The sequence below is a fragment of the Pogoniulus pusillus genome, chromosome 4 (assembly GCF_015220805.1).
Source record: "Pogoniulus pusillus isolate bPogPus1 chromosome 4, bPogPus1.pri, whole genome shotgun sequence".
Classification (NCBI taxonomy): domain Eukaryota; kingdom Metazoa; phylum Chordata; class Aves; order Piciformes; family Lybiidae; genus Pogoniulus; species Pogoniulus pusillus.
The window spans coordinates 32,690,659-32,714,507 of NC_087267.1; the positions used below are offsets into that span (position 1 = coordinate 32,690,659).

Below are 23,849 nucleotides of genomic sequence, written 5' to 3' on the forward strand. Positions count from 1 at the left end.
AAACATGTCAGTGTTTAATTACTGAACTGTTGTACATTCCTCCACGTCCAAACATTCATTTGGCTGGGTCTGAAGCACAGAAATACTGCATGAGTTGTTGGGTATAACTGATAAGGCTGCCCTGCCCAAGTACTCAATGTTTTTTTTGTGCCATGAATGTCTACTGTTCAGAGTGCTGCTTCCTTTCTTGTCTGTCTTCTAATTGACATCCTAAGGAAGTAGATTCAATCATGTATCTGATTCTTTCACCTTGTTCAAATCCTTCTTGCCTTTTTAAGCTAATCTAGTTCTGGCTGAAACTGACTGCAAGGCACGACTTGCAAAGACACTAGGTCTTACAAATCTAATTGTAAATGCCATCTGTGCCCATGCACTCTGTTCAAGAGGCTCTTCAGCTTGTACACAGGTTCTGTTTTCGTTTGAGCTGGTGGTGACCATTTAGCCAGGATCTAAACATGGCTCAAGCACAGTGCGTAGAGTATCTTCTGCTGAGAAGTCAGGGAGCAGGAGGAGCATGGAGTGCAAAGGGATATAAAGAGCAACTGGAAGAAGCTGGGGCTCTACTCATAACTAAGTGTTGAATTGTCATGATTAATTTGAAATATAACAAGCTTTAAATAAATCTTTTCTACTAGCACATGGGCTGAGCCAAGCTATGCATACATAGGAAAAATAAACTGCAGCATGATGGCTTTTGTTGGGTGAATTTGTGCTTATCATTTAGTTTCTTGTTAAATACTTTAAATACCCAGCTGATTCCCAAATGGTCACTTACTTTCTCTTCTATAAAAAAACAAGCTCAAATCTTCTCTGCCTCTGTGTGAATTATGCTTGAACTGGAAAAAAAATGTGTCCATACAAAAAAAGTACTGACAAATGCAAAACTTGCTGTAAACCAAGATGTTATTTATATCTCTTCTATAGTTAAAACACTCTTGGGATTTAACTATTCAACTGCTGTGTGGGAAATGTACACCTCTAGTGAGTTTGGGTTTGTTTCTTAAGGTGGAAAGCAGCTTCTTGATTTTCACAGTGAAATCCTGGTGTTGGTTGTTGAGGGCAGCTAAGAGTAGCCTTATTTATTTGGAGTTGTAAACTTTACCGCTTCAGCTGCTGGACTTTCTATTTCTGTGGGAGGATGTTAAATACATTTAGTAGTGCTTATTTATGTGTGTGTCTTTATGAGTGACACACCATTACAGCCTATTACTTTAGAATTAATTGTGTATCATGGTAAGTTATATTTGGGTGGTTTGAAGAGTTCCTGCTCCGTGAAGATAGCTTGCTGAAATTAAGATTTTGTGCAGCCTGTGTTGTTTGTGTGCAGGAATAAGTATACATGTAAATTGTTCCTAGTAACCCAAAGAAATCTACTAAGAAGTAGACAAAAATTACATGCATTCTTTGTTGCTGAGATCAGATGTGAGTAGTTTTGTTTCTACTCTTTTAAGTTATTTAAGACTGATGAAATAGAAAACAAAACAAAAAGTAAGGTCTATGGCAAATGAGGTCTTTTAAAACCACATTGCCAAATCTCTTCTTTAAAGTGACCTTTTTAAACCATGAATTTTATGTATCCCAAATACATTGCTTTGGCAGTCCTCTAACTGTGAACACAAGATTACATTCATTAACATTTTATATCACAGAGACAGATCCACTGCAAATGAAGTAAAAAGATCAAAACTGGCGCTAAATAAGAATAATTTATCCTAGTAATATGTGCATGTAATTACTTTTATCTCATAGACTGCAGGTTAATACTGCTATTTCTTGTGAAATAGAATTTTGTGGAAATCAGTGCCTGCTTTATAGGAATGTGATTTCCTTGACAGAGTGACATAAATATGTTTGTTGATATCTGTAAGTATCTACATGCTGGTTTATTTCTCTTTGAGAAAACTTGAGTTTTGTGTAATACAAATTCACTGCTTGAAAAACCTCCCCCACTGCTTCCAAAATGTCAACGCTGAGCACAGGGATTTAGACATACAACTTCTGTGGAGATTAATTGGATTTGTATGGCTAAATCCATGCAGTTCTTCTGAAAATATTATGCTCCCTTTGGTATAAAATGCAACAATATGTACACAAATATCATTTCACAAGGAACATTTGGGGAGAACATTGAGATCAGGTTTAATTTACATTTGGAGATGAATAACTTCTGATTTACTATAAATATCAGGGTTCCTGGTTAAGGATACTGAGTGAATACTAAGCATGTGCTGTGCTTGCCTTAGGGCTTCATTTTTTTTAAGAGCGTGAAGCATTTACATAGGAGTCTTCTGTACTTAACTCAGGAGGGGGAAGAGCATTTCTGATTCATTAATCCCTTTTTCTTTTTGTAAGTAACTGGGTCCTTCACATCATGCACTGAAGAGGTGTAAAATACACAAAGAAGTGGGAGGGACAAGCAAAATGATGCCTGACTTCCTATAAGGTATAAATTCAAAATCTATTTCTCTTTGCAAGAAGAAAAATAGCAAAGGGGAAAAGGGCAGGGCTAAATTTACTGCATGTGCATGCATGATATGCAGGTTTGGGTTAATTATTTTCTCTCTTGTTCAATAAAGTGACTTGTTACCATGGTAGCATTTATATTGCACAATTTCTCTTATAAATTGAGAGCAGTTTTAGAGACAGAGAAGTCTTTGTGGGAGTGTTTGTTCTTTTTTGGGGTTGTAGTGTGTGGGGGGGTTAAGTATAAGATTGTGTCTTAGAAATGCAGCTCCTTGAGATGACAAAGTGTCTGCACTCTGCCCAAATAAAATCATCCAGGTTTTAGTGCTGCATAGTGCTGCATGACAAGATGTGCAAAGAGAGAGCTTTGGGAGTATAGATTTGAACACTGGTGTAAGTTGTAGGAGATCTGCAGTGCTACCCCTCAGACTGTTGCTTCTGGTAGTAAAATTCCATTCATTAAGAAGGTGCAGTCTGCTGGCATCTCAGAAGAACAGGCTGGATGTCCTGATCCACTAACTAATTCCTGGCAGTGATCACCTTGGCTGTGATCTGGTTTTAATGTGTTGTGTTGGACAACATGTGTTGAAAATTTCTTGAAAAGCAGATCTTAGTCTTCAGCAGCAGAGGGAAAGATGCAGATGCCCAGGGTGAATGTTTACAAGCAGAGTATACCATAGATAACATTTTGCTCTCTCTCGCTGGAGTTTCTCTTGCTGAGAAACCACAGAATGACAACAACACTTCCCAGGCAGTTGGCTCTTTGATACCTTTGGGTTTTTTTCCCCTTACATTTGTTGACTGCAGTGTAGATTCTGCTATGCACATTTAAAAATATACTTGAGCAATACTCTGCTTACTGAAGAGATTCCAGAAGATAGCCATAGAAGCTGCTGTGAAAGGCCTCCAAGGAGGAGCAAAAGTGTTTGGGATGTAGCATAGCTGATCATAGAATCAACCAGGTTGGAAGAGACCTCCAAGATCATCTAGCCTAACCTAGCACCCAACCCTGTCCAGACAACTAGACCATGGCACTAAGTGCCTCATCCAGGCTTTTCTTGAACACCTCTAGGGATGGTGCCTCCACCACCTCCCTGGGCAGCCCATTCCAATGGCAAATCACTCTCTCTATGAAGAACTTCTTCCTAACATCCAGCCTATACTTCCACCGGCACAACTTGAGACTGTGATGGGAACGACAGATAGCTTTTCATCAGACTTGAGTGACATTATTGCCAAATTATAACTGCTTCCCCTCTGTATCATCAGGTTTGTTTTTATCCCTGTGCTTTCTCTCTATAGTAGGTAGTACCCCTATTAGGGGTACTAGGAGGGTGACTGTCTTTCATCCCTGAGATTAAAAGACTTCATTGATTGCTTGATTTTTTTTTCCTTGTTTTTTTGGCACCTCTCTGTTGTTCTCCTGTATGGGTTTTTCAGTTTGGTGATAAATTCAGTGCTGTTGAGGGAATGAAGCCTGTTTATGATGTTTTAATTTTAACATTCACTATTTAATTTTCTTGGTTGGCCAATAACTTTTTTTACCCAGCACATGTGCCTGCCAAATACGTGAGTGTCAGAAACTGGATTTTCCCAATTTAGAGAAACTGGTACATGGTGTAACTAGAAGTATTTCATGGTTGTGTAAGTGAAAGAAGCTGCATTCAAGTGTTGTGTTTGAAGAATAGGTCTTTTTCTTTCCAGTTAATTGCTAACAGGTGATGTTTCATGCTCTGTACCTGATAAAACCAAGTACAGCTGAACAAAAGATAGAAAACCTAGTTATGACTGCTTTTGAGGATCATCTCTGCAAGAGGTATAGCGATCATAGAATCGTAGAATCAACCAGATTGTAAGAGACCTCCAAGATCATCCAGTCCAACCTAGCACCCAGCCCTAGCCAGTCAACTAGACCATGGCACTAAGTGCCTCATCCAGTCTTTTCTTGAACACCTCCAGGGACGGTGACTCCATCACCTCCCTGGGCAGCCCATTCCAATGGCAAATCACTCTCTCTGGGAAGAACTTCCTGACATCCAGCCTAGACCTCCCCCAGCACAACTTGAGACTGTGTCTCCTTGTTCTGTTGCTGGTTGCCTGGGAGAAGACCCCCCCCCCCCCCCCACCTGGCTACAATGTCCCTTCAGGTAGTTGTAGACAGCAATGAGGTCCCCCCTGAGCCTCCTCTTCTCCAGGCTAAACAACCCCAGCTCCCTCAGCCTCTCCTCATAGAGTTTGTATTCCAGGCCCCTCACCAGCTTTGTCGCCCTTCTCTGGGCACATTCCAGCACCTCAACATCTCTCTTGAATTGAGGGGCCCAGAACTGGACACAGGACTCAAAGTGTGGCCTGACCAGTGTTGAGTACAGGGGAAGAATAACCTCCCTTGTCCTACTGGCCACACTGTTCCTTATGCAGGCCAGGATGCCATTGGCTCTCTTGGCCAACTGGGCACACTACTGGCTCATCTTCAGCCTATTATCCACCAGTACCCCGAGGTCCCTTTCTGCCTGGCTGCTCTCCAGCCACTCTGTCCTCAGCCTGTAGCACTGCTTGGGGTTGTTGTGGCCAAAGTGCAGAACCCTGCCCTTGGCCTTGTTAAATCTCATCCCGTTGATGAGCAAAGGAGCCAGGGGACTATTGCTAAATCCTACTCCAGTGCCATGAGTAGAACAGACTTTCCCTAGGATTCCAGGCTCCCTATTTATAAGTGGGGTGGAAGCATTTTGTGTTTAAACCTTTTCCAATGTTCTGATTCTCCTATATTACTAAATTGCCCATAAGCATCCGTGTAAAAATTTCCCCAACCAAATTAGAGCCCAAATTTAACTACTTTGTGTAAAGTTCATGGGTGGGGCATTGCGGAAATAAAAGATAACTACACATTTTAAATTCCTGCCTCATTAATTGCCCCAAGTAATGTAGAAAATCAGTTAGATTTTACTTTTTTCACATCCCCTTCTTAATGGCATGAACCCTGATATGACTCAATGCTTTTGCTGAGAGCTGGGCAGCATTGTTGTTTCTGATTGCTTAGTATTTATGTACAGCCTCCTAATTTCTCCTCCGATGTGTTGATTAGGTGCATGAACATCATAATTCAACACTCTTTTTAGCACTGGTTTGGCAGTACAAGAACAACATGAAATGTCATATTTCAGCAGGCTAGATCCATGAGTGTGAACAATTTTATACTAAATTACTGAAGTCTCAGAGAAAGATTACCAGGAGACAGTGATGTATGTCAGGAAATTCCTCTTGCTTACAGTTTTGTAAGACTCTTTCCTAAGCATCCTCTGCTGGTCTTTTAGAAAGACAGCATATCAGGATGGGAGAGACCTTTTGTTTTGAACCTGTATAATGTACTACATACTGATAGAGTAACTGATAAAAGCTGTTTCTAGTTTTACTGTTGTCACTATTGTGGAACCACTAAAACGTGTATACTGTTAAGTAGTCACAGTGAACGTGGTGTTGATGTCAGTCTTCTGCAGTGACACTTCTAAGTAGTTGGGGTCCATCGTGGTCTTGTGGAGAGTCTAAAAATTTGGTTGAGTGATCTCAATATAAAACAAAAAGTATCTTTAAATTGTCATTTTTCAGAGCAGACTCCCACTTCAGGCTGCAGAGTATTTTACCTTATGTCTAGCCTTGTGGTTTGTGTTTCAGAAGGATTTAGGTGAAATCTCCCTGGAGTGATTGTTTTTAATAAAAATTCTTAGCATCTTGTCTCTTTGTACAAGATTTAGATCACAGTATCACAGTATCACCAAGGTTGGAAGAGACCTCATAGATCATCAAGTCCAACCCTTTACCACAGAGCTCAAGGCTAGACCATGGCACCAAGTGCCACGTCCAATCCTGCCTTGAACAGCTTCAGGGACGGCGACTCCACCACCTCCCCGGGCAGCCCATTCCAGTGTCCAATGACTCTCTCAGTGAAGAACTTTCTCCTCACCTCCAGCCTGAATTTCCCCTGGTGTAGCTTGAGGCTGTTTCCTTTTGTTCTGGTGCTGCCCACCTGAGAGAAGAGAGCAACCTCCTCCTGGCCACAACCACCCCTCAGGTAGTTGTAGACAGCAATAAGGTCACCCCTGAGCCTCCTCCAGGCTAACCAATCCCATCTCCCTCAGCCTCTCCTCGTAGGGCTGTGCTCAAGGCCTCTCACCAGCCTCGTCGCCCTTTTCTGGACACGCTCAAGCATCTCAATGTCCCTCCTAAACTGGGGGGCCCAGAACTGAACACAGTACTCAAGGTGTGGTCTAACCAGTGCAGAGTACAGGGGCAGAATGACCTCCCTGCTCCTGCTGGCCACACCATTCCTGATGCAGGCCAGGATGCCATTGGCCCTCTTGGCCACCTGGGCACACTGCCAGCTCATGTTCAGGCAGGTATCAATATTCTTTATTATTGTTAAGACATGTTGAAAATACTTATTTTCTTTTGGAGAAAGCGAGGTAGTTTAGTCTTAGAAAACAGTTCCAAGCATCTGATAATGAGAAACCTCCTTTAGGTTCATGATTTCTGCTCATGGCATATACAGAGTACTGACAGGTTAAAAATCCTAATTGTTTTAATTATTTTTTAATCCAAAGCTGTACTTGCAAACAAAACTCCTTTAGGTAGCTGTAGAATGCTACCAGCTCTGTGCACACAGTTCTATATTTTACTGAGCATAAAAAATTTAGGGCTCCTCTGTAAATACATCAAGTCCTATCAATATCACTGTGCTTGGTAATATTTTTAAGGTTACTTTGTTCTTGATAGAAATTGTCTTGTGTTATGTAAAACTGCTGCCACTGTGGGACCAGGAGTGTTGTAAGTGAAGGACAAAATGAAAAGGTGACAGTGTTTTGAATTTGGAGATTTGAGGTAGTATGCTTGGTCAGTTTAGGAAGGTTTGCTTCTGGAAAACAATCTTTGTGTTGCCTTCATCATCTTCTAAACAGCACTTGGAACTTGGGACTTCTGATGCAGAAGTAAATCAGGGGGTGGCAGAAGGAAACTTCTGTTGGCTGCTTGTTGCCTGTGCCTTGAAAAACAGCCAGCCTTTGTCTGGTGTCCACTTTTTGAAGCTACCTGACTTAAGTAATCAAATTAACTGTAAACATCATTCCCCAAGTGTTTCTTTGGCCATCTGTTACTGTCTTCCGTTGCTCTGATTTTAAAGTATGAAATAGAAAGTCAACTGCTTTTGAATTACCTGTCTGTAACTCCTGTCTGCAGCCCACCTACTTGGAAGTGAATTTCCTAGTTTGTTAGGGAGTAAATTATGTGTATGCAACTTGAAGAGATTGCAAGGACACTCAGGCCTTGGCTTTCCCTGCTTTTGGAGGACCAAAATAAACTCACCTTGGACCATCCATGGGGGTCTTCAGACATTTCTGTAGAGATTTCTAAATATATCCCTCAGGTACAGAAAATAATTTGATCCTCTCAGAAAAGATCACACTAAGCAAATTTCTAGCATGCCTTTCAGGGCATCACAAAGTACTTTAACTGATCCTCAGAGTGAAGGAGCTGAGTAAAATACTGATTTATCCATGCATCATTCTGCAGGGATTTTCGTACTTTTAAATTTGATGAGCAGAGTGAGGCAAAAACTGTTGGGAATTGCCTTTTATTTTCATTTTTCTCCTTAGACAGCTTGATTAATGCTGAATTAAATGTGCAAAGAGAGAAAAAAGGGTCTTAGTTTCTATATTGAATAAAAATAATGAAGAGAAAGAAAATTCATTACTATTTTGAAATATTCCTTTAATAATAGTTCTAAAATGAATAAATTATTGAAATTCCTTTAAAAATCAATGCTACTGTAATGGTGAGTGGGCAGGGACAGTTTTATACCTAAAAGAAGTTTTCTGGAACATGGTGGGGGAAGCTGTTTTTTCATTCCTTTTTGGTTTCCAGGAGAGAATACAGCAATTAATAGTGAAGAGGGTCCTTGCAGCCACCTGGAAGAAGGGGGAAGGGGAAACACAAAGTGCTAGAATGTAGACTGCAGATTGTATACTTTATGGTGAGTGTATTATATCACTGACATTAAGTCACACCAAAAGTGGCCTTATTCACTGTTTGGCTTCTTATAAGACAGTAAAACTGTCTTGACTCTATTTGATTAATATTGGACATGCAGGAAATACGTAAGACTGGTAAGCAAGGAGACAAGTTTACTCTGATACATTACAGCTTCGTGTTATTTAAGAAGGCTAAAACGTTTGCCACAAGGTTGATGTTCTTTGTGTTGAGCAGGTTGTGTGTTACTTCTTTCCATTAATGTGACCGGTTGCTTTCTTAGCTCCATAAAAACCTCTGCCACTGCACTGAATTTTCAGTGTCAAAGGGTGTCACTGATTAACTACAGATCTGGATGAAGAAATGCCTCCTGGGTTTCTTGTTTGTTTTTTGTTTCCTGTGTTGTTTCCTAGATCTTGTCCTTATTTTAAAAGCTACAGGGTTTTTGTGGAAAGCACTGGGTTTTGGAAGAGATGTAAAGACTAAGGATAGCAAGAAGATACACAGGAGAGATCTAAAGATGTGGCACTGATGAACCAAGATTTGTAGCTGTGACAGTTTGGGTGTTCTCTGCCTCCCCCCCACTTTAGAAATTACCCAGACTAGACTCAGCTGGCTCTGGGAATATAAATGAAGCTATTTATTTACAGCTACCACAAGGCAAGGTTGGACGTGGCACTTTGTGCCATGGTCTAGCCTTGAGCTCTGTGGTAAAGGGTTGGACTTGATGATCTGTGAGGTCTCTTCCAACCTTGGTGATACTGTGATACCGTGATATAGAAGCAGATATTTACAGTATATACAGTTATATACAGAAACATACAAGGTAAAAAGTAATACAGAAACACAACTCCCCTCCCAGAAACCTGAGTCCCCAGGAGGGGCTCTCAACCACCCCTGCACCTTCCCCCTGCCCCTCTCAACCTTACCCCAGTCCTAAAGAAGAATAGAGGTTCAGCCAAGAGGTTAAGAAGCAAAGTGGGCTAGGCCAAATGGAAGGTGAGGTTAGAGAGTAAGATGTTGCCCAGTCAGCAGCCCAAGCCAGAGTGAGACAAAAATGGCGAGAGTGTTATCTAATGTTTTCATTTCTTGTTCAGCAAGACTCTGAGGGGAGTAGACTTCGCTATTGTTTTCCTTTCACAGACTATAATCTAGTTCTTCTCACCAAAACATTCTACCCTGCTTCAAACTAGCACAGTCACTGAAGAGCAAACCTCTAAAAGAGAGGTTGCTAATTGAAGAGAGCAGATTCTAAGATAAGAACTTGAATTCTAGGGCAAGGTGAGGAAGTGTCATCTCGGAGGAAGAAAATACATTTACCTGACATTGTAAAACCATAACAAAGTGAATTGCAAGAGAAAAGCAAAGTATTTACATGTATGCCTTGAATTCAGTCTATGAAATTGGCAGCAATTCTTGTCAAATAGTATTTAGTGTAAACAAGACACAGAAAGTTAGAGTGAGTGATATAAAACAGAAGTGGTGAACGCTGATCATACCGTGGGGAAAACACAGCATGAGAATTCTTCTGACCTGTCTAGTAAAGAACCGAAAGAATTTTGCAGTGTAACATTTGAGGTTGTATGCCTTGGGCCTAGTAAACTTCTCTGCTGTGAAGAGTTATGCAAGAAATATCTCGAGGATTGTGAGTATGATACAAACTGAGTGGGTTTAACAGCATGAGATTCAAGGTCATAAACTTGAGGGTAAATAAACATTTGTTCTGAAAACAGAGTAATCGTCTTTTATAAACTAAAGGAAGAGGAGGAAGTTTTGGCTGTCTAATAAATGACTGAACCACCTATAGGATGAAGCACTGAAGAAGCCAAAAGGGCCACTTGTTTAAATCTGTGAATCTCATAGGTTTGCCTTGAATGAAGACAAATATGCAAAGTAACAAATACAAAAAGGTTTCATTAAAATATAAGAGTATATTCAAATAAATAGGTCTTGAATGAAATCACTTGGGAAATTGAAGCAAGTTTTCCTGTCTTGATTGTATCAAGATTCTGAAAAAGCCTTTGGTGGGAGTCACTGTCTTGGGAGGGAGAAACTTGTTTCTGTGACAAAATGGAGTGCATTCTGGAAAAGCTGGCATGACACTGATGGCTTCAGTGGCACAAACTGATTGCAATCCAGTACATTCTTTATTGTACTCCAAACTGAAAGTAGCATCGTGGCATGATCATTCTTGGGGGGGAATGGGGTCCACATCTCCTTCCCTGACAGAGTCTCTGGAGTGCTTTCTAATAACAGCTAAACATCCCTAATGCCATGATAGAACAGACATTTAAAAATCCTTAAATGAGTATAAAAATGAAAGAAAGAAAGATATTAGTCTAAGCAACATTGGTTTTTAAAGGATAAATGGCAGCAGAAGCAGTCTCTTGATTTCCTTCCCCACACATCCCCCTGCCCCATAGTAATTAAACATTTAGTGTCACATCTGGAATTTGTCAACACGTTTATGTCTTGGAAGTTTGTTCAAGTTAGTAATTAGTGTTAAATTGTTTGACACAATCTGATGAAGTCTTCTGTTAAAGTGTTGTCAACTCGTTGATGAGATGTGCAGGAACTGCTTTAAGATGGGGAGCGTGGTGTAGCCTGATACAGATGCAGAGATAACAGGTGAGATCCCGCAGTGCCAACGCCAAGCGATGTGTTCACGTTTCTGTGAGAGACATGCAAAAAAACCCACAGCGTACAGACAGATGCTGAATGCAAACAGCGTGGCCAGGGAGGGCCAAGCACGATGGTCAGGAGGCTGGAGCACCTCTCCTATGGAAACAGGCTAAGAAATTTGGGGTTGTGCAGCCTGGAGAAGGGAAGGCTCTGGCAAGACCTTAGGATGGCCTTTCAGTACTACTAAAAGATGGCTACAGGAAAGGTGGAGAGAGACTTTTTACAAGATCTTGTAGTGATAGGACAAGGGGTAATGGCTATATTAAATGGTAGGATACAAGGAAGAAATTCTTCAGCAGTGAGGGTGGTGAGAAGATGGAACAGGTTGCCCAGAGAAGTTGTGGCTGTCCCATCCCTCTAAGTGTTTATGGCCAGGTTGGATGGGGGTTTGAGCAACCTGCTCTAGTGAAAGCGACCCTTGTTATGAAACTGGATGATCTTTCATGTGTCTTCCAACCCAAACCCGTCTATGATTTGTGGAAGAAAAAGACCTGCAAAGTACACTGGGCCATAGTCATGCAGTGTAGCATCCTATGTGATCCGTGTGCTCACTACCAAAGTGAGTGGCATAGAGTGCTGTCTGTGGAGCATCATTGAGACTGTGGCTGGGATACATGTGTCTGTTGCTGGCTCTATTAAAGCCAAAGACATTTTGCTGCGTTCACAAGCTTATTTGAAAAAGGGTTGGATTAATTTAAGATGAGAAAAAGAAAAGGCAAAAAAGTTAGCCAAGGATATAATGTTGTGTTGTTGCCTTTCTGTATAAACTTTCTAACAAGGCTGACATGCTAAGCATGCTCTAGCTACAATTTTGATTGAACTGGTTTTGAGTAGTTTTTTTTACTCTCACGTAATTTGTTCTAGAGTCACTGAATGTATCTCCAGGATAATATTGCAGCAATCATTTTGACTGAAATGTGGTTTTCATATGGTTTTCAAACTGTTTTGTTGCATAGCAGTGGTTCTGGCATGTGCATGAATGTAACTCTTGGCATCAGAGGGTTTTGCATTAGTGAGCTGCATGTTTGCTTTGAGAGCCAGGTGGTGATGGTGGTGTAATGCATGAGGTGCAGAAACATTTTAATGCAGCTGTGGAAGACTCGATGCTTACTGTTGTTTGACAATATTGAGAGGAAGTTTCATTTCTTCATAGGTTTGAGGCTCAGAATCAAAAAACTATGAGTGAAAGTAGGGCAGATTGAAAAGTTACAACTAACATTGCATGTTGGGCAACATAATTGGAGACTGTAGACCGTGGAGATGAAAAGTGCTTTACAGATCATCTGGTATGCCTCTGTTAGTTTCAAATTGTTCCTGTTAGTGTCTTTTGTAAATATTTCTTTAGTTCAGTTTAAAATGTACTACTTGGTGAGATGACAATCATATCTCTGAGGAAACTGCTTCTTTTTGGCTTTTTGCCTTGTTCCCCCCCTTCTCAATAGCATTTTTTCCGTCTAGTTTTATCCTATGAATTTGTGTGACACGCTTTGTCAGAACTCTTATGATAGTCATTGCTTACCTAAACTAATTATGTGTTTTCCTGTGTCCTGGGCCCTGATTCTGCTCAAAGTTTGCACCCCTGAGAAAAGCCTGGCCTTTCGCAGCAGACAGCCCTTCTGGAATCCTCCTCATTTCCATGCTGCCATGTGCTAACAAAGCTGGTCTTTGTGTCTGCTTGGCCCATCTGTTAGTCCAGGCTAATAGGAAAAAGAGCAGCCTTTAAGGATGGCTTGTGAGTTGCATGTTTTTTCCAGAGGTTTCAGTGTCTGTATTTGACCAGTGAATCTCCAGGAGCAATCTGAGTGGTCATTTCCTACTGGCAGCAACTCTCTGCCATGCATTTATGACTATTCTTGTCTTCAGGCTTTCAGCAGCAGGTTTCTCACACAAATGTAGTTCAGAGAAAGGTGAGTCAGCGCTTGCCTTCAAACCTATCAGTGACAGCTGTCCCTTCACATCTCTCAGATTTGAACTAAAGGGACTTTACTTGGAATTTTCTTGATACTCCTGTAGAAAATGATATTCCCTTATGATGTTTTTGGCAGCATTAAATGATTACCAGATCTAACTTCATTTTAATTCATAGATTTAGAATATGTCTTCTCATTGTAATGTCTTTTGTTCAAAAGATTCCAAATAAATATTCTTTCCATTGTCACCCACACAGTTTTTCTGGCTTCTTCGTAGTCTGTTCTTGCCAGATGTTTTTTTAACAAGGTTTGTGATAAAGAAATGGAGCCATTGTACCCCTGGTTTGGGGGGGGGGGGAAGGGCTAAAGCTTGGAAGAATGTCTTATTTTTCTAAGAAGTACAATTAGTTTGATATTGCATTCATATTTTTTCCCAACTGTGTTTCAAACTTCTGCTGTATTTTCATTTAAGAACAGGTTGTCTCCAAAGTGTTACAACACCTGAACTTTTGAAGTAGTAACTTCTTTTTTTTTAATGCTTGAGTTATAGGTGGCACTTGGACCCTAAAAATTAATCTAACATGAAAATTGGTGATTTAGAAAATATTGCTGAAATTAGTTTGTTCCACTGTATCCTGCTTTACCAGGTGAATGCCCCAAGTAGGTGCAGGGAAGATGCAGTTTTGTGCGAAACAGCTCATCTCTAGAAGCAATTACAATGAAAGTTAGATCTGGTAATGATTTAATACCATACAAAGCTTTTTCCTTCCTTCACTGCTCCCACCCCAGCTAGCCATCAGATGTGCAGCAAAGAAGCACTCAGACCTCTTTGTGTCCAGAGGGAATTGAACCTTCTGTGTCCTGGAAGATTTCTTAAGCATTTGGTGAGGACAGTCTTGTTTATATCAATCTGGTCAAGACAAATAGATTCAACATAAAATACTTGAGGAACTTAGTAATTCCACATCCACCACAGTCTAATATTTTCTTCTAGCACAGAAATGTGTTGCAAAGAATAAGCCTGTTGCCCAGTTCTGACTCACCAGCAGGAGAATCCTGCTGTATTGTATAAAGCAGAAAAAGTGAAGTGATTGCTTTGCAGTGACAGAACTCTTGCTGGTTTTGATTCTCCTTGACCCCGTTGAAAAAGCTGTGGAAACAGAGCTCCAGGCTGCTGTCTGCACTCTGTGCAGGGTTTTGGATTTGTCCTCTTGAGATCTCTGCCCCTCTCCATGTACAAGCAAGGCATCTGTAAGGAAGTTTTGAGTTCTGTCCCAAAGATTCATGTTACATATTTTAGCATCTAACATTTGGCTATCCATAGGGAATCTAGTCCCTAGTTACTCCCCGTAGATGCATGTTCATTCTCTCTTTGTCTCTACTGACCATCTTCAGAGATAAAACTGTTTCTTCCCTCCATGAATTGCCAATGGCACTTCTCCCTATTTCTGTCTTTTCAAGCAGTCTCAGCATCAGGACTCAGTTACAACACACCCTTCCATGTGATGACATAAGGCTAGATAAACAGGGGATTTGTGATACAAGTTAGTCAAGGGTTGCAGTTTACTAAGTGTGTGCTAGTCTGATGATGATACAACTTTGTCTCATAATTCTGTATAATGAATCTTTATTGTCCTGAAGAAAAAACATGAATGAAGCTTAGTGTCTAGTCTGGTGCTATTTCAGATTTCTGGAGTCAGCCTTTAGTAAGGAATTTTACGTTGCTGACCTTATGTTACACATACAGCATTTGGTGCTGGATGGAAGAGAAAATTGTTGAAGTTTTACTGGAGCATTTGTAGTGCAGCAGCAGAGTCAGTTTTGCATGCCACGTAAAACTGAGATGGATCCAACTATAAACTACCTAGGCTTTTGCTGTGCTGCTTGGGAGCTCTCAGGAGCCTTCTTCCTTTCCTTCTGCAAGTATGCATGGCAGAAGTGATTTGCCAGCATGCTGCTCTGTCATTTGCTGCAGCAGATTAGCCCCTGCTTCTTCACTGACCACAGACTTTGTTGAATGAGTAGTGTAGAAAAATTGTTCTCCAAACTTAGGAGTATCTTAAGAAAGTAAGTGCAGGGTCGATCCCACTTCAGAGATTCATATTCACAGTGATTCTAGACTGGGATTTTGAGTCATTCAACACTCAGTCCAATTTTCTCCAGTGCTAACAGTTTCTAAATCATTTGCTACACTTTCATGTCATTTACAGACCTGAATTAGGTGGAGATTGTGAATATTTGTAGGCCAGTGTTCTGTAACCAAACTGCAAAGACTTTTCAGAGTTATGACATCCAAGCTGTCATTGTCTAACTCCACATAAGAGACAGTTAAGCACAGGCTGTTATAAAAATTGCCTCATTCTTGGTGATGGTAATTTTTTCTCTTCTTCTCAGAGGAGTGTCATTCTTTTAATATTATACTCACTTAAGGAAGACTTCAATAATTATTCCTACCTCCTGTGAGCACTGTCATGAATTTGAAAACCAAGTTCACTTTCAGCAAAATCTGGGCTTATTACTGCGTTAGGATTTATTTTTTCCATTTTGACTGATTGATGCTAGTAAGACGTTGATGCTGCATTTCATAGCAGTGCTCTTCCTTGGAGGTTTGAACTCACACTCTATTTCCTGATACATTTATTCTTCAGAAATGCCTTACTGTGCTATTATTGCTACACAGAGGTTGGGTCATGGTTGGCTGGGTTGTGATTTCTTTGAAAAATAGAGCTGTGGCCAGATACCAGTTCTTCGTAGAGTGTAACCTTGTTGCCTTGAGTTGTCAGTGGTATCTGTAGAAAAGGCCAGGGAATTTTTCTTCTTCTTTTCTGCTTTTACTTCTTTCTTTCTCCAGGAGTTGAGAGGAGGTAGGGAAACAGTGGAATTGCCATAGCATTTTCTTCCTAACTGAGGCAGAACAGATCACCTGCATTCGTTGGTGGCATCTCATGTCTGTACGTTAGTGACACCACAGTCATCCTTCGGAGGACCAAAGACAGTGCAAAATATGCCTATATGTTGCTATTCTGGTGAATAATCAGTGGCTCTCTCAAGACACTAGAAGTATGTTTGTAGGCAAATGTGTCTCCTTGCAGCTCCCTGCTCTTTACCAGTACACAGTCTTCAGCCTTGTCTCCCCAATCTTCAAGTTCTTTTTTATTTGGAGTAGAGTGATACATTCATCTGTTCAAAATGTGGTGTGAGCTGGCACCAGAACATCCAACTTTGTGAAAGGTCAAGAGCAGGTCTTTGAGTATAAAAGAAAGAGAATCAAAGTCTTTCCTGGTTGTTGGGCAGAGATTTGGGCTCAGCTCGTGCCTGTTGTTCCTCTTCTCCACACTGCCTTTCTCTTTCTGATTCGAAATCCAAGTTAACTCTTGATACAAAGGGTGAAGGGTTTAGCCTGTGCCTCTCATTGCCTGTGCTGAGTGAAAATGACACTGTGTCCCTGGGTTTGCTACATGCAGAGCTGTGTGAAAATCAGTGAGCAACTATGAATGACTTTGCAGTCAATGGGAAAGAAAAAGATAAATAATTGTCCACTGCTGTTGGCATTAGCAAAAAGGACTAACATTGCTCATATCTCTTCTTTGTAGATCACCTCTCTTGTGACTCTCCAACTGTTATCTGTGGTTGGCCATAATGACCAGCTTGATGGACCACGATATAAATGTACTGTATCTCTGGACTTCATCAGAGCCATTGCCCGGTAAGGCATTTAGAGGTCATTTACTGTTGTGTGAGCTCACTTGAAGGACACTCAAACTCAGTGTTTGCTCCACCTACAGCTGTCTGCACACTAGGGCAGAAATCTGTTGACATTTTCTAAGAAGGAGTGAATGAGTAGTCTCGTTTATGAGAAGTGTGGAACTTAGAGTGAGCAGAGTCTAATCCTGTTCTGAAGAAACTTTCTGTTGCGTGGCAGTATGTATTGCAGTACTGTACATCAAGGTCAGGGACTTCATGGGAAACCACTGCTCTAAAGCATCCCTCCATTTTGTTACCTCTGGTGTAGACTGTACCATAATCTCAGTGCACCTGCAGCTCTCTTGAGCTATTACATGTCCAGTACTCTTGTCTGTAAACTCCACAGACACACCAATTTCAGCAGAAGAATCATAGAATCAACAAGGTTGGAAGAGACCTCCAAGATCATCCAGTCCAACCTATCACCCATCCCTAGCCAATCAACTAGACCATGGCACTAAGTGCCCCATCCAGGCTTGTCCAGAGAAGGGCAACAAAGCTGGTGAAAGGCCTGGAACACAAACCCTACGAGGAGAGGCTGAGGGAGCTGGGGTTGTTTAGCCTAGAGAAGAGGAGGTTCTGGGGTGACCTCATTGCTGTCTACAACTACGTGAAGGGAGGCTGTAGCCAGGTGGGGTTGGTCTCTTCTCCCAGGCAACCAGCAATAGAACAAGGGGACACAATCTCAAGTTGTGCCAGGGTAGGTATAGGCTGGATGTTAGGAGGAAGTTCTTCACAGAGTGAGTGATTGGCATTGGAATGGGCTGCCCAGGGAGGTGATGGAGGCACCGTCCCTGGAGGTGTTCAAGAAAAGATTTGATGAGGCACTTAGTGCCATGGTCTAGTTGACTGGCTAGGGCTGGGTGCTAGGTTGGACTGGATGATCTTGGAGGTCTCTTCCAACCTGGTTGATTCTATGATCGATTCTTGAATGGTGCTATAAGTTGTTGCAGTTGGGCAGGACACAGAATGAAACTCCATCTCATTCTGGACTGGCCTGGCCACACTGACGGAACCTTCATGGCTTTGCTGTGTCCTTTTGCTGTTCCCAGCCATAGTCACTTGTGAATAATAAAAAAGCTCCCACTGGTACCATCAGCTCAGCAACGTGCATCATTCTGTGTACAAATGTCCCCAACTCCTGCAGTAAATACTGGGACAAGGTCATAAATTCTGTAAAGATAGTGAGAGTCCTTGAATTAAGGTACTTATAATAATGACCCTCTCTTTGCAACTTTAACATCCTTGGAAGTTTCACTGACTCCTTTAAAGTTGCTGCAAAGCAGAGATGGCCAGAAAACAGGACCAGGACTTGTTCTATGGAGCTCATGTTAAGAGGAAGAGAGCAGTTTGTTCTTCCCACTGAGAAATTTGGAAGTGTTTATATGCTGCCTTGATAGGGCCATTTAAATGACATAATTTTCAAGCTGGCCTGTTTTACTTTTCTCCTGTTCCCCCTTTTTTCTTTGCTGTGTTCCTTTGTTACATTTATCATATTAAATATCTTTTCCAGCCCACAGTTGTTAAATCTGTGAGGACAATCCATACATACAAGGTTTCATGAAGCCATGAAGCTGATCTTCCCCCTTATCTTGAGGAAGCTAGCTACAGGGTGAAGGCATGAGCACTTGTGTTTTAAGAAGTTTGGGTTTCTGGCTGTGCTATAGCCTTGCAGCTGCCTATCGCTCTTAGCCACTGGTGTGAGAAGGAACTACTTAGCCATTTAAACTGAAATACACATCAAGCAAGCAGCCCATCTCCTGGTTCTTTTTTCTCTGTTACTGTAGTAGTACTAAATTAAGTGTGTTAGTTATTAAAATCACCAGATAACTTCATTACCATCTCAGCCTTGCTACTCTAGTGTATTTCCTCATGGGAGGCTGAAGAGTGCAAAGAGTGGGACAGAAAATTATGCTCTTTCCCTTCCCACCTCCATTCAAGGTGTTCAAATTACAATTTCATCCTCTGTGTTTTTTGAACAGAATTGAAGTTTACATTTTTAAAACAAAGGCTGTATGGTTTTGGAAAAAAATTAAAACCTTTCTGCCTCTTCATGGTGGATTTCAGTGTGATAAGCAGTGGCCATGCACAGTTCCTGTTTCAGTACAACAGAACCTCATACCTGGCCCTGATTTGTTGCATGTATTCTGTCTTTGCAGCAGTGTTCTCCTGGCTTTTGCCACAGGTTAGCTGAAGGTAATGTTAGATGTTTTGTTGCTGTTTGAAATGGTTTGAAAATTTCAGGCCTAAATGGATCAATTTTCTGTAGCTGAATTAGGGAACCTGTTAAAGTTTGTGGAATGTAATGGATCTTTTCCTATAGTCTCTACTGAACCCAGAACTGTATTTCATTACAGCATTTGTGTGTGACTTTTTTTTCCATGGAAAGCCTTGTAAGTAAAGCACTTCTCTTGAGCAACACAGTGTCACAGGAGTCTAACAGAGCCAGTGAAGTTCCTTGATTTTGTAGCTGAGTTACTAAGCAGTCTCAAACACAGTCTATCTTGCAGGTTTCTGAACATGCCCAACATGATCTTCTGTAGAAGCTTTTTGAGAAGTGGGCATCAGGCTCATGCGTGAGCAGAGGCTACTAAATGATTATAGTCTAACAAATCAGATGTTCTGCCACTTAGCTTCACTTAGCAGTTATTTTTGCATCATTCAATATTTCTTTAAAAAAAAAACCTTTAATTTTATACTTGTGATTATATGCAGTAATTTTCATTATGTATTCAAGCAGTAAACTCTAAAGTCTGAGTGTCAGATTGTGTAGCAGAATGAGTTTAGAGACAAAAAAAATAATTACATGTTTTATTCTACTTGGGTTTCTTTCCGCCTGCCATTAAAGTACAAAAGTATACATTTAAAATCTTCTACCCCATTGAGTGGCATTCTTGGAGTTTTCAAATTTAGCTATGAACATGGGTCAGCTGGTGTCAAGACTGAAACAACATCGACTGCAAATGAGTGCAGATGAAGGAGTTGTCTAGTACAGGCTAAAACAGGTGGTTTGGAAGACGAACAAAACATTCGACAGCATAAAAGATTGTAGCTTTGCATCACTGACTAGAATATCATGTATACCATGTGAAAATAGAATATTCTTTTTTATTTATATTTTTACAGCTTAATGATTGAAAGAAAAGTCTTAAGAGCTTTTGCTGGAAAGCTGTCTTCTTTTTTTTTAAGAATCTTGCAAAGTTTAAATGATGAGACTACAGGGACCATAAATTACCCTAGGAGATAAAACTTCATTCATCCTTGATCACATTTCTTTTGGGGATATTGCTTAATTTTGGTTGTGCAGAGTGTCCCACTTGTGCTGTCTGCACACAGGTTACAGTCTTAGCACTGTTGAGATTTGCTCTGATACACTGTTTTTGTTTACAGGACCGTGAACTTCGACATAATCAAGTACTTGTACGATTTCTTGTGAAAACAAGCTCCACAGCCATATGGACACTCTGACAATGACTAAGGCAAGCTGTGTTCATCTCTCTACTTAGCTGGCCAGAAAGAAGAGTATTTTGGCTCTTTTGGATTTGTCCAAACAGGTGCTGGCCCAGCATGGAACCTGATGAAAATACTCTGATTGGTCTGGGTGGATCTGAGCAGAGGACTATTTACCAGAGACCCTGGAGTATTTGGAAGCAATGTGTTAATTATAAACAGCAGGGTTTGAGCACAATCTGTTCTACTCTTAATGATGTTATCTTAACACTGAAATTGCCTGCAACACGTTTACTTAGGACTGCATTTTGCTCTATGAACTCTCCCCAGTGCTTTGAACATGGCAGCAGCCCTTGTTTTTATGCCCAGTCTTTTCACTTCCTCTCCACGGGGATCTTTGCAATTGTCTGCCAAAGCAGCTTTTCCTGAGGCCACCATTTTAGGAGAGTGGAGTAGCAAAATGTAATAAACATAACAACATCTTTAAAATCAAGCTGGTCTAAGTCCTCCTTTTTCTTCAGTCATGTTAGGGAGGCAGTTACACTTATATGGGGAGCACAATGATGGGAAACTCCAATTAATCATCATACTGTCTTTTTTCAGACCATTCATAAATGTCAACTGTGAAGCTATTTTTACAAAGCTTTAGTTTAAAAAGTTACTGATTCTTAAAGCTTTATCTCCATGTCAAACTTGAAAGCTTTTATTTTTGTTTCAACTTTTTTTTAGTCCTTTTACACTTAACCTGGTTAAGTGCTAATTATAATGTTGTTTGGAGTGAAGGTACTTCAAGATACATACTGTGTAATGGCTCTTATAACAGTGTCTGCCCTATGGGGGATGGCACAGCTGCCTTTCATCAGAAAGGGATCAATTCAACAAATGGCAGAGTATTCCTGCAGCAGTTGCCCAGGAGAAGTGCAGTGGTAAATAATCAGTGTGGTGTTATAACATAAAACTTCATCTTAGAAATACGTGGTAGCCTACACTACAATTACATTTATCTGCTGCTCATCTTGTGAGATATTATAATCCCCTACTCTGGTTCAGGATTATTTTCTTCATGAATCCAAAGACTTCTGTCACCCTCTGGAAAAGCTCCAGGTCCCACTGCCTCCTCGAAGGTTTTACTTCTTTATGCTGGTCTTTTACTGCTTGTACAAGACCATGAGATGTCTGGTGTTGGTCATTATGTATGTTTTATTCCAAGGGAAAAAACACTCATCCTTTCCCTGCCTTGCTCTGATGATGGAGATAGTTAAAGACCCTGAACAGGTGTAGCTTTTTCTTTTTAACTTTTTTCTTCTTTTTTTTTTCCCCAGTTGTGGGCTTCTGGATTCAGACCCAAGTGAACAAGTTCCAGGTGTATCTGAGTGACAAAAGCATCTTTCTGGCCTAGCTGTCACTTCCCCCTCAGGAGAGTGTGAAAGGGAAGCAATTGAGTCATCTCCGTGATCCCTTTTCCTTCCTACTGCTGAGCTCAACCAAACCCTGCACCTGTCCATGAGGTGGCAACATTTGTCACACTTAGTGAAGTGCTTAGATGCAAATAAATAACCTGTTTGAAAATGTTTACTACCTGCTTTTGTTTTCACTAATAAAAATGTACATAAGGTCAATTTTCACTAAACTTGGCAGCATCTTGCCCTTTTTTGAGCTACTGCTGGGCTTTGTTCAGCACTTGTGAATCTCCTGTATGACTACCTAGGGCTGAAAGCTACAGAAGGATTTGATGTGTGCATAACCAATCCATGTGAAGCAACAGCAATATGGTATAAATTTTTGTGGCGTCTGATCTGAAGCATGATGGGAGTGAGACTAATTTATTAAGTGCTCCAACTCTTGAGTCACAAAACTTAAAGAACTCTGCTGCCAGCCTTGTTTGCAACTTCCAGCAAAGTGGGGCAGGGCAGTACTGCTGGGGAAGAGCAGTGCCAGCCGGTGAAACTGCTGCATAGTGATAGGATGACTGAAAACATTAGCACCTACCAAGCAGAAGTAAAAAGCTCTTCTTAAAGCTTTGCTATCAACAGCAAGTTGTGTGTGTGTATTAACACTCAACCTGCCCAATACTCAAAAATAGTTCCACTTGCACACATCAAGAGAATACAAGGAGATCATCAAAGAGAGTTTTCAGATAGTCCTATACCTGAATATGTGGGTGGATACACAATAAATTTGGTCATGTCAGAGACATTTTCAGGCAACATTTATGTCTTCTTCCCAGTAGGAAAGAAATTTGTACTAGTTGGCTTGGTACACAATCATTTCAGGAATATTTCTAATGTTGCTTATGAGAGATCATAAGAGGGAGGTACAGATTCAAAGATTACAAACAGAAAAAGAACCAAGCCTAGCACCAGGTCTTTAGCAAATTGGCCCAAGCCCAGGATTGTATGGTTGGTTAAATTAATTCCAGGGCTTTATTTTTGCAACAGTATGGACACATTAATGCAGGCAGCTACTCACAGCAGTACCTGTTTAAACACACTGTATTGCTTGTTTTAATGTTAAATTGGTTATTGGAAATGAGCTCATGAATATGGATCAGTTATTTTTATATTCAGTGTTGCTGTAGCTTTTCTAGAAAAAGATGAAGACCAGAACCCATTCAAGACTTAATTTCCTACAGATGCTAGACAGGAAGTGGAAAACATTAAATATGCCATATATGAGGCCTGATAAGTAGTATATGTCTTGGCAATGTTTTGAATGAGTAACAGAATCAGCCATGTAACTTCTGGTTTAGACTGCAGCTTCTGAAAACATCCCTTTGGCACAGTGTCAAATGTACCCCACATAGCAGACCAGACCCTCACAACTACCCAGCCACAAATTTGGTGCACTAAGTATAGAAGACCTGAAAGAAGGGTCTTAGAGAATAAGTACTAAGAAAACATACTGCTGCTGCTGGGTTTTGCAATGTAATTTCTTCCTTACTAGCCTGATGCCTGTTCCCAATATAAATCCAAAAGGATACAGATTTTTGTAGAATGTAGTTAAGTCACTGAAATTATATTAACTGGAGAAGTTAATCTCTCTCTACTAGAGAGTACTAAGTGAGGATCCATTAGACAGAACCACTGTCCTTACACTGAGTGCACTTTTGTGACCTTTTGGGAAGATTCTTACTGGTGATATAAAATTTCAAGCTGAATCAGCAGAGTGTAAGAACGAACAAGGTGACTGAGGTGTGGATGATTGATGTAGGCTATAACTATGCTGATGACAAATAGTGGGATTTATTCTGACAAACTACAAATATTTCTATATATCCCTGTCAAAGAGTTTATAAATCACTGATGAATTTCTTACTAAGTATCCTAGAAATACTGTTGTGAGACCCTGTTTTCATGGATGAGGTGTGGCTTCTGCTAGCTCCCCAGTGCCAGAATTTCACCCACTCTGCAGGTGGTTTTTAGAACAGTTTGACTAAGGATAAATCCCTCAGCACTTTACTGCAGCAGTAATACCAGAGATTTTTTTTTCCTAATTCTTGACTCAGAAATCACTGTAAAAGATACAGACTTAGGGTGCCTGTCTCCATGGGCTGACATGAGCATCAACAGGAGCTGCAACTTCTTT

General features: G+C 40.8%; 1 protein-coding gene across 2 annotated transcripts in view; it reads left to right on the forward strand.

Moving 5' to 3' along the window:
- Nucleotides 1-21,894, forward strand: part of ORC5 (origin recognition complex subunit 5) — a 59,592-nt gene extending 37,698 nt beyond the window's left edge. For both annotated transcript variants that reach the window (XM_064142515.1, XM_064142514.1), the window contains exons 15-17: nt 16,664-16,776; nt 20,205-20,293; nt 21,587-21,894. In XM_064142515.1, coding sequence (XP_063998585.1) covers nt 16,664-16,776; nt 20,205-20,250 — 159 coding nt within the window. In that variant the 3' untranslated portion in view covers nt 20,251-20,293; nt 21,587-21,894. The remainder of the gene's footprint in view (nt 1-16,663; nt 16,777-20,204; nt 20,294-21,586) is intronic.
- The last annotated feature ends 1,955 nt before the right edge of the window (nt 21,895-23,849 follow it).